We start from the raw sequence: 12,283 nt of genomic DNA on the forward strand, positions 1-12,283 counted from the left end.
AAGAAGTGATATATATATATATATTTGCCCTCCCATTTTGGATGATTTTTCAGATGGCACAGAGCAGGGAAAAAACAAATTTGCACGTTTCCAATAAATATTTAAATTAAAGGGTACAATTTCATTGCATGGTTTTGAAAACATAGACCTACAACATGAACAAGCACTTTTTATTTTACTAAAAGAAGTAAGAATAAAATATACTTTTAAAAATTTCATAGCTAAGCAGTCGAAGACCAAACTATTCAAATGACTCAAGTCAGCACAATCATTTTATATATCGGGTATCTTCAGGGGATCATCATCACTACATTGCTCTGATAATGCTTAAAATATTTTATTTTTTACTTGGAATCCATAGTAGCACAGGTTTCTTCCTTTATCAAATATATCTTGGTTCTATTGGCGTTTAGAGCATTCTGAAGATTACACGCTATCAAGACATCTTTTCAAAAGACATTTTTATATTATTTCTTTTTAACAAGCTTATTATTCAAAATAAACTTACAAATGTTTAGATTCCCAAACTAATAGCATATTATGGCATTCAAAGCCAGAGCTTATGGTTTTAAAATATTATTTCACAGGATATCCAGGAGTTCTATTTTCCCAAAATATGCATTTGACAAATATAATAATTCAGATATGTTTGACAAATAACAATGTTAATAATTAAAAAACTGAGCATTAGCGATTCAAGATTTTTCAATGACAAGATTTTAAAATGTTTGCCATGTTAGATTTCTTTAGATAATTACTCTGCTTTACACATTATGCTAAAAGGAGAATATTTTTTGCATTTGGTAAAGGTACTAGTTTCAGACTGTCTTAGAATTCTTTATAATTGGATTCAATTGCACTGGAATTATAGGTAAAACTGAATAGTTTTGAACACTCAAAAAATCTCTTAATTATCAGAAGGTAGAAATTGAGTAAATGGGTACTTAAGCTCTATGTGTATTAGTATTGGAAATATTATTTATCTAAGAGATATGGATTTGATCCCTGGGTCAGGAAGATACTCTGGAAGAGGGAAGTCCACTCCAGTAGTCTTGTCTGGAGAATCCCATGGACAGAGGAGCCTGGTGGGCTACAGTTGGTCCATGGGGTCACAAAGAGCTGGACACAACTGGGCAGCAGAGTTGAAGCGACTTAGTAGCACCAGCAAGTAACACATTAGGTGTCTTTTTCTTTTTATGTTTTGTTGATTTCTTACGAGAGTTTAAGCAAATGGCAAATAGCTAAAGAAAAATCAATGAACACTTACGGTGGAAATATTTCTTTCTTTGAATGTAAATGTGAAACATTTAATTTAGAAACTATTATAGCTACAAGACACCAGAGTATAATAAAATTAAGAATAATGAGGCAAGGAAGACAATCATCAACAAAACTTAAAAACTAGTAAAATTTCAGTTTAAACAAAATCACTATTGTTAATTATGAATGGGCTTCTTTGGTGGCTCAGCTGGTAAAGAATCTGCCTGCAATGAGGGAGACCTGGGTTTGATTCCTGGGTTGGGAAGATTCCCTGGAGAAGAGAATGGCTACCCACTCGAGTATTCTGGCTTGGAGAATCCCATGGACTGTACAGACCATGGGGTTGCAAAGAGTCAGACATGACTGAATGACTTTCACTAGTCATGAATAGATTGTAAAGCAGCTAATGGCAGACTAACATAGGAACAAAAGAGATTTGAGTTTAATCTTGTCTTTTTTCAATTAAATCAGGGTTTCTGAGCCTTGCCCCACCCCTATTAACATTGCAGGCTGAATAATTCTTTGTTTGTAGGGGCTACCTTGTGCACTGAAGGACATCTACCAGCATGCCTTACCTGGTCCCACTAAATACCAGAAATACTGGATGGCCACTGGCCCTTTGTCATAACAAGACAAAATGTCCCCAGACATTGCAAAGTGTCCCTTGAGTGGAAAAATCTCCCCTGGTTAAGAAGCATTGCAATAAATATAATAAAATATGTAACAAGATGTCCTCTTCCTATACGCTAGAAAAATATATAAGCAACATGATATAGATTTTTGTTAATTTCCTTTTATGGATGAGAAAAGAATTTCTCATTTCTCTGAGATATAATATTGAGCAAAGAACTTTAAATTACATGCAAATGTTTATTAATCTGTGAAATGAGAAATCTGTATATATAACATCAAATATCCAGAATTCCAAAACAAAGAAGATATCTAATGAAGGAAACAAAACATATGATTATTTGACTGAATCTATGGTAATCCAGTCTATACTTCATGGCAACTACAGTTATGGGCTAATTAACACTGTCATATTTCCACATGTAACATGTATTATGAATTATGAAGACAATTTATGGGTGCTCACTACCAACTTTTGGACTTAAGTCAGGAGAAAAGGGGATAAAATTTCTTAACCTGAAAGCAGTCAATCTCTACTAGAGGATGTAAGTAATTAGAACTTGAAATAAAGTTTAAAACATATGTTTTATCATATGTTTTATAAAGCTACATGTGATTCTGACAAAGGTTTGAAAGTACTGATTCAATATATACATAAACTGCAGAATCCATATGGCAGTCTTAAATCCAGTCTTAATCTGTTAATATATGTAAATATAACTTTATTCTCTGCAAATAACCACAAGAAAGAATCTGGTTCAGTGCTTTGGGAATTTACATTTTTCATAACATCTATATCATGCTAAAGAATGAATATTTTAAGGAGTTGTATTTGATTAATACAGTTACAGAGTTTGTGTTTATAGGCAAATAAAACCTGACCTTTTTCAGAACATTTAATATATCTAGATGTTAAGTTAAATTTGTTTAAATTTTCCCAAGCATAAAATTTTATTTAGGGTCATCTTATGACCTGATAATCCCTTAACATTCATACAGAATTTCAGACCAGTGAAATTCTCTATCCTTCTCTCTCTTCTTACATTTCACCTCCCACCTCTATCTACACCTCTTTCCATGGGATAAATGGAATTATGAAAATACAGCACTCAGTTTTACATACTGCCATAAATTATGTGTCTTTAATAGAATGCTGTTTTTGAGGTCTGACCTGTCATTTCAAAAGCTGTCAAATTAATGTGCAGAGATTTAGAAAGTAGCATGATTATAACGCATGCAATGTACATTTATACAATGTGATTTTAAACATGTGGGGAAAACCAAGATTATTCATGCAGTTAAATCTGTTCTCAGGAGCAAAGTTATTTCTTTAAAAATTCCATTTAATGTTTTCCTACTAAAATTACAAATGAGAATTAAAAAGGTATTAGGAAAATGTTTCCTGTAAACGTTAAGTAACTTTATTCCAATATTGATAAATACATTATGGTATTTTCCTTCATGTAGCTTTGTCTCACATTTTTGTGATTTCCAATAATTTCCATTTTACTTCGTAAAGCACCTGTTAAATGGTCTATTTAACAGTAATAATGTAGAAATTTGATAAAAAATAAAAATATTTTCCATTACATGATAAAGGTGCTACTCTATAACTATTTTTGAAAAAAATACTTGAAAATGTTATTTTACTCATTTTATTTATCTATATAGGAGTTTTTGTAGCAAGGGAAAGTTTTAGGTGTGTCCCCTTTACATATATGATACTAATTTTATCATGACCACGTGTAATCTTAAGTAATACCCAAAACCAACTTAATGATGATAAACTAAATGTTAGCATAGGCTTATGAATCTAAACATGATCAACTAATATTGTTACATAAAAAAGTTTTAATTTTGTCAACAAAACACGATTAGTTTTAGAAAAGCTGTAAATATAATGAATTGCTCTTGTTGTGACAACATTCCAGTCTTTTTTTCAAATGTTATTTCTTAATATAAAATAATGGAAAACACTGGTATTATGGTGTTAAATTGGAGAATGAAAAGTAGAAACTAAACAAGAGGTTTAGTTGATGTTGGAGCCAACTCTTGATTATTCAGGATGTAATTCATCCACTGATAGAGGAAATGTTCCCTTACATTCTTCTCCCTTCTGCTTTACACATCTTTTAGCCATATCACTGGTACTTAGCCCCACCAACACAGGCTGGATAGGAGAAGGGAGAAGAGAGGTTAATGAACATTCACTAAATGTCAGTGTTTATTCTTATTGTCACAGTTTTATGATACAATTGTATATTTGGGATTTTTTGGGTCACTTCAAAGAATCCTGATAATCATTAAATATGTACTGTACAAGGTATATACATATATCTTGGCAAAGGAGGACTTAACGATGACCTGGCTATAACTTTCAGTGGATGAGACCTTGTGAGGGTTCATTTCAGTTCAGTTCAGTTCAGTTCAGTCGCTCAGTCGTGTCCGACTCTTTGCGACCCATGAATTGCAGCAGGCTAGGCCTCCCTGTCCATCACCAACTCCCGGAGTTCACTCAAACTCATGTCCATCGAGTTGTGAGGCTTACACTGGATGTTTTAGCTTAAGCAGAACACGGAGGATAGTAAGTACTCATATGTGTTCTTTAGGCATATAATAAATTATGCATAATGACTTTCAGTTCAGTTCAGTTCAATGACTTTATCATAAGTTAAATTTGAGTTGAAAGTAAAAGTGAAAGTCGCTTAGTCGTGTCCGACTCTTTGCAACCCCATGGACCATACAGTCCATGGAATTCTCCATTTGAGTTAGTGGGCACAAATTTTGGCTCTAGATTTGTGACACTTAATTTTAATATTTTAAGACCTCAATTTAATAAATAAATAAGTAAATAGGAATTGTTTCAGCTTATACACGATTGGTATAATAAAGTTTATTGGATTTTATTCATTTTCTGAATAATCAAAAGTTGACAGTACTGATCTAACAAAAAGTTTAAAAAACAGCTGTGATACTGTCCTTAATTCCAGTATTTGGATTCAATGTGCAACTCACCTCAAGCTCACAGATCCCCCTGAAGACCATAACTCCCTGCACTTAAACACCATAGTACAGATTGTATCATTGCTGCTACAACAATTGTTGTCATATGAGTACCACACACAGAACAGCCAAGTTTAGGCACAGAGAACAGCAGACAGAAACATCTGAAGGTGAAAGCCACTTTTGTTGAATACATTTTAACTCTAAGTTCTTAAAATATTTCATTTCTATTCCACATCAAGCCTTATGTATAAGTGCTGGCCAAAAAAACATAAATAAAATTAAACTTCTATGAAGGAAATTTTCACTAAAGTATGTGGTTCTGAAAAATTATAATTGTTTCCTCTTCCTTATTCAAAATCCATCATGAGAACAAATTTGATGGCACAAATTATATTAATAATATATTTTTCTTATGTATGTATATGGCAGTTTGGTATTTTGTTTTATATTAATTAATTTTAACTTTTTTCTAAGCATTTTTTACAAGTATGAATATATTCTTCCAGTTCTCAGTTTCAAAATTATATGCTGGCAATAATACTGGTATATTTTATTTCATTATAGTTTATAAAGGCTATATAAAATTATTATTTAGACATGGGCCTAGTGACTAAACAACAACAAAGACCACGTAGAAATAAATCTTTAACTATTTAAGAGTTTGTCTTTGTCTTTACTAATATTTTAGTTCCTTTGCCATAGTCTTTAATAATGACTGGCTTTTTTTTTTTTCTTTTGGTCAAGAGCAAGCAAAATGCACATATAATCTTTTTTTATATTCTTGACCAAACAAGTAACTGATTACTCATTCTTCTGTGAGTTATTTAACATAACATTTTGATAAATATGGTCTTATAATAGGGGGAAAATGTGGTCGAAATACAATAAACAAGAAGACATGTGTTGGACTCTCCAATAAATCGGCTTCACTTAAGTTTAAGTTTGGCTGGCTCAGTTCCTCGTAAGGAATGTGGTATTTAAAGTCCCAGGAAACTGAAGCAATTGACACACTGAGGCCAACATTCTCTGAACAGGAAGATGTTGGTAAGTCTCTTAATTTCACCTTATTCTTAGGTCAGAGTAAATAAATTAAAACATAGAATATATGAAAGGAGGCAGTACAGAAGGCAACATGCTATCAAAGCAACAGAGAGGGAAGAAACTGAACCATGTAGAGATTTGACCAGACAAAAATATAGGAAAATAGAAGCGAGTTTCAGACCATCACAAGATGAGAGAAGAAGCTATTAAGTCTTGAAAGAAAACATACAAAATGAGAGAGTTTTGAAACAAAAGGGAAAAGAATTATTAGACATAATAAAACGTGAAACCATAATGTAAAATATTTAACATATTTATAGTATTTGGGGGCCCCAATGAAAGTAAAACAGAGGAATTAATGCAAAAGCCATTATTAGTGATTATAACTATTCTGTTAAGGAGAAACAAAAAAGTAGTGGATGTAAATATATACACATATATGTGCTATTTTAATAAAAAGAGAGACATGGTTTAATGCAAATAGTTTTATTACATATTTACAAGTAATCTGACATTGGGTAGAAGAAATACCTACAGCATCATTTTAATATAAAATGACAAATGACTTTAATAAATTAAAATGACCATTTTTACTGAAAAATTAAATAGCAATCATGTAAAAATAGTTTTAAATTATCAATAAAATTTTTTGTTTACTATTTCAAATATAGTACTAATGAGTTTTTCGAGTGTCTAAAGAAATAATGGGCAAAGTATATGTGCTCTCAAGTAGATATGATCTAGTGGTGATGGTGAGAATGATATTCAATAAATTAAGATAGCTAGCTGAGTGGTGATTTTAGGTCCTTTTAGTTATAGTTACGAAGAAGAGAAATTCTGAGAAAGTGACATTAATTGGTGATCAGTGATGGTACCCTGTTACCTTTTCTGTGGATAGGCAGTGAGTTCAATGAACCAGAGAATGCCAGAGTAGAAATGGTGAGAACCACGTGCTCAGTGTTCACCTTATGTGATGTAACGGAAGAAAGACTGTGGTTTAGTGCTTTAGAAAGTTCTACCATGCTTTAAAACTTACAACAATATTTTAACCTTTGAATGTGTAGGCAATTTGAACTGTTATTATTATTTTCATAGGTTAAAACATCATTTTTGTTAATGTAATCCAGATGTAACCACCATAACAACAGTTAGTTTTCACAAATTACAAATATTAGGCTAAAATAATTACACGTACAGAGTATATAATAAAATACAAACAACTTACAACCTTAAAGAATTCAATTTTTAACTCTAGTGATTTTTACATAATAAGATTTGATAGATTTTATCTTAAACGTGCAAACAGAAGAGGGCACAATTGGTTTCCACTGAGATTGTACCAAATAACAAAAATCGAAGCAGGATCTAATATACCCTTGGATTGTAAGAATATAAGATGCACCACTTATAGAGTAAACGGGATGAGATTCCTGCCCAGGAAGCTTTGTTTAAGCTGTTGTTATCTGGGTATTCATCAAAGCCAAAACTTAAGAGTATGTTTTGTTGTTATTGGGCTAGCAGCACCAATTGTGCTTACAGTTTGTTTTGTATTTACATTCATATAACACAAGTATCAGTAGAAAAACTTTGTCAAGAAAACATCTTTTCTACAACACAAAGTACCAGTATTTTGCCAAGATGTTATTCCAATCAATCAAATACTCAAATGCTATTTGTTTGAAGCAAAGAAGCAAAGATACTGGCTACAAGTAGCATCAATCATGCAGTTGGTAACAATACAGGCTATAAATGAAGACACTTCCTTGAAAGCTGCCACACACGGACAAAGGTTAACTGATTTCCCTTGATCTCATCCAGATTGGTCTCTGAACAATTTTTCTCGCCCCATCAATTATGTAAAAATTATCAGAAAAATTACTCACTCCAAGGTCACCTGAGCCACAGCGTCCATTGAACTGTATCCATTTTCCATGAAAATCTCTGTATATCGGCCCATTTTGATTGCTTCTAGCCAGTCACCTACTGATCTGTAGGCCCCAGATCCCAGTGAGCCATGTTCTGACAATAAATTAGATACTCTAAAACACAAGAAACACAAATATTAAAAATTTTTATTGTAATATTAACTCATTACCAATGGATCTTTGAGTTTATAAGTATATTTATGGGAGAAAAATATACAAATGCTAACAAGGAAGAAAATAATTCAAAAAACAGAATGCAAAAATCAGCCTATTCAGATTTTTTCTATCATAGTTAACAATGACTTATAATGGTTTGATAACTGAATTTTCTTTAATACAAAACATTAGATAAAAATTCCATGTTAGTAATTTAGATGTATTTATTTCCTATTGCGGTTTTGTTTGTAAAATACAGAAAATGCTACCAAATAGAGAGATGTAGGATAATTTGTGTAAAGTCAATTGCTTCTAGCCTTCACTAGAGAAACTTGTACTCATTTAATCTTATTTCCTACAAGACCAGAAATGAGTTATCCTTTATTTTATGCTCTTACATAGGAGTGCTTGTTAATTCACCTAGGAGTAGTAGAACTGGAAAGCAATATGTAACCCTTAATATTAATACATGAGAAAACAAAATAGAATTAATCAAACTATGTGATGCTCTTAACTATATTAAATTTACACTCCTTGACCAATAATATATGAAATGATTATGATGATTTCTGGAAATGTATCCTAAGGAAATAATCAGGAAAATAGTAAAAAATACATGCACACATTATATGTATTCATACATCAAAAAAAAAAAAAAGAAATATCAAAAGCAATTTAAATGTCCATCAGTGGGACTTTACTTCAGTACATTTCAGCCATTAGTACAGGACAAATACCTTTCTTTCCACCCATGTTCTCTGTACTTTCTCACATCCCATTTATACTTCAACCTACTTTGATGTAGTTTCTTCCAAACCAATTATATAAAAATTTCTCTGGTTAAGGTGAATAATGATCTCAATTATGTCAAAATGTGTGAAGATTTTCCAATAGGTCAGATGACTAACCTCTCAGAAACATTCAACAATCACCACTACTACCATCTTCCTCTTGTAATCTTACCTTATCTCAACCTTTTTTGAATCACTATTCTTTCTTTTGTGGCTTTTATAACATGGTATGCTTCTCTTCAGTCTCCTTTGCTTGCTCTTCTGTTTGACTTTAGAATTTGGAGGGAGCCAGGACATGGGCCTACATCTTATCTACTCAGGCTATAACTTAACTTTGGGGAGTTTTACCCACTTGCATGCTTCAAACAGCATCTATTTTTCTCTGATTTTTATCTCCTGCCTAAGTCACTCATATACTCACATGTCTACTTCATGACTCCACAGATCTTGGGATTCTAATCACAACATGTCCAACACCACACTACTCATCTTCTACACATCTAGTTCCTCCTGAAGCCCTCCTTCTTATAGTCTATGATACAACTGCTCCTTCCTTGTCTTCAGTCCTTTCACAATCTATAATTGTGTTTCTTATCTATTCTGCTTTCAATATATTGCAAATTTGACCACTTCTCTCTGCCACCAAATTACTTCAAGACATCATCATGTCTTATCTGCACAAGCACATTAGCTTATAGTTATTCTGCTAAATTTTACTCTCACTCTCCACTCTAAAACTAAAGTGTTTTTTTTTTTTAACTTTTTATTTTATTTCATCTCTCTCTCCCGCAAGAGTTTGTTGCTCATTTCTGCATACTCAGCACCTAGCCCACAGTCTGAGAGAGAATACACACATGAATATTTATTGGATAAATAAATAGATGCATTGTAGTAATTTGTAGTCAATAAACAGTAGAGTCAAAGATTTGTTGAATTTGGAGAAACAAGATCTTGAAATTGAGATAATAGAAGAGATGCAATCTGGGGTAATAGCAAAGTCTAGAATATGACTATGAAAAAGAGTCCAAGGTGGGTTAGAGACCAAAATCATTGAAGGAGAAAATTTTAAGGTATTGAGAAATATTTGAATATCATCTACATGGTTACTCAGTTCACCTAATTTTGTGACATGTGTGGGAACAGAGAGAAAGAGACAGTGAATCAGGAACAAACATCTTTGAGAACCAGGACTTGTAGATGAATGAATAAAAAATCAGTTCTAATGAGGTGGATGAAACTGGAGGCGATTATACAGAGTGAAGTAAGGCAGAAAGAAAAATACCAATACAGTATACTAACACATACATATGGAATTTAGAAAGATGGTAACGATAACCCTGTATGCAAGACAGCAAAAGAGACACAGATGTATAGAACAGTCTTTTGGACTCTGTGGGAGAGGGAGAGGGTGGGATGATTTGGGAGAATGGCATTGAAACATGTATAATATCATATAAGAAACGAATCGCCAGTCTAGGTTTGATGCAGGATACTGGATGCTTGGGGCTGGTGCACTGGGATGACCCAGAGGGATGGTATGGGGAGGGAGGTGGGAGGGGGGTTCAGGATTGGGAACACGTATACACCCGTGGCAGATTCATGTTGATGTATGGCAAAACCAATACAATATTGTAAAGTAATTAGCCTCCAATTAAAATAAATAAATTTAAATTAAAAAAAAAATCAGGTAGAGAATGATACAGCCCTCCCCCTACTATCTGCAGCTGATTGATTGCAGGACCGGCCCTCCACCCAGTTAATACCCAAATCCATGGATGCTCAAGTTTCTTATATAAAATGATGTAGTAGAGTCAGCCCTCTGCATCCCCCCATACAGAAGGTTGGCCATAGAGTCTTAAGCTAAATCTGTTAAAATGAAATCTAGCAAGTTGAATTCTATGTAATACATATATAAGGTAGTATGAAATTTTGTTGGAAATTTTTCAACTGCTCTCAACCTGTAATGATGATATCGAAATTAATACAATTTAGAACTTAAAATTCTCTTTATGATTTCCTTTCCTTACATCAATTTGTGATAACATAATTCAAACAACTAGAGAGAAACACAATATTTTAGATGACAAAAAACAAATTAAAAGCAGTTATTTTGGGAATAACATAAGGAGTGATCTCTAAGATGCATTCTCCATTTGCTACCACAGAAAGCTAATGATGCCTGAACAGAGTTTGAAGATTCATTCCTCATTTGTATTTAAAAATGACTCTTTGTCTAGTAAACAAATGTTTATACCAGAGTCACAGAGCTTATGTAACTTTATCAATAAATTGTTTCTCCTTTGGTTCATACTATGGGCAGTCAATTCAGCTACCAGCAGGATACCTTTTCTTGTAGAGAACGATAACTGCCTTATATATAATGAAAATAATAATCTGGTATATTTCTTAGTATGTAATCAAAATGATATACTTTTTGAGAGGACAATTTGTAATTTTTCAAGTAAACGAGTTAAGAATTCTATATATAAGGTAACACTGTTTAAATGCATTTACATGCATTCAGAAAAGTTTAAAAAATACTCATTTGCTCACACAAGTTTTTTTCACAAGATTACTCATTTATTAGTTTCAAGTCTTGTTCAAACTACACAGTAAATGATTATTCAAATATCTATACTCAACTGTATAAGGGGAAAGAGTCTCTTAAGAAGTTGTTGATGTTTATAGAATATGACAGGTTGAGAAATCTAGCTAAGGAAATCAAGAGTAATTGTTATATATTTCTGATTTAAAATTTTATCAGTGATTAACTGGCTTTTTCCTGCAATCTTATAATCTTATTTCCCCATTCAAACCTATGTGGGGTTCAAAGCACTGGAGAGTACATATATTTGGGGATTTTTAAAAAATATTACCTGAGTTTGACTGCAGTTAACCTTTATCTGAAACTGGTAGGTTACACTATTAGATTAAGTATAGGTGTTTTTAAGTATAATTTAATTGTTTATATTTCATTCATGTAAAGAATATTATGCAAAAACCATATTCAAATAAGTTAGTGTAATATAGGTTCATAGGCTAGTATGTGTACAAAAATAATTTTATTAAATTGATATCTGTGGCATTAATCTGAATTTGCAATATTCAGAAAAATCTCCCCAGTCTGGCCTTGTACCTGCTTGATGCATTAACCAGTGTCTTCAAGCTACTTGGGTTACGGATCAGCTTGTCCAACATGTTGACAATTTCTTCGAACTTGGGCCTGCTATTTCGATCTTTCTGCCAGCAATCCAGCATTAATTGGTAAAGAGCAGCAGGGCAGTCCATGGGGCTTGGCAGACGGTAGCCTTCCTCTACGGCTTTAATCACCTGCATAAAGTGAAAGAGAACGGGTACCCCAACACCACAGATTAAATACAGAAGTTTGAGAAATTTCCCACTGCTCAGCTTGCATCCTTACTCTTACTCTTGCAGTAATAACCAGCATCACTGCCTCTAACACCTTCCATTACT

The 12,283-nt window shown here is 32.7% G+C and overlaps 1 protein-coding gene across 1 annotated transcript in view; it reads right to left on the bottom strand.

Annotated features, from left to right (window-relative positions):
• Window positions 1-12,283, bottom strand: part of LOC120861595 (ephrin type-A receptor 5) — a 58,089-nt gene that overhangs the window by 5,879 nt on the left and 39,927 nt on the right. The window contains exons 8-9 of the mRNA XM_040237319.1: window positions 11,946-12,139; window positions 7,821-7,976 (exon numbers count right to left, since the gene is read on the bottom strand). Of these exons, the coding sequence (XP_040093253.1) occupies window positions 7,821-7,976; window positions 11,946-12,139 (350 nt within the window). The remainder of the gene's footprint in view (window positions 1-7,820; window positions 7,977-11,945; window positions 12,140-12,283) is intronic.

Source organism: Oryx dammah, unplaced genomic scaffold (assembly GCF_014754425.2).
Source record: "Oryx dammah isolate SB20612 unplaced genomic scaffold, SCBI_Odam_1.1 HiC_scaffold_3, whole genome shotgun sequence".
In the NCBI taxonomy this organism is placed as follows: Eukaryota; Metazoa; Chordata; class Mammalia; order Artiodactyla; family Bovidae; genus Oryx; species Oryx dammah.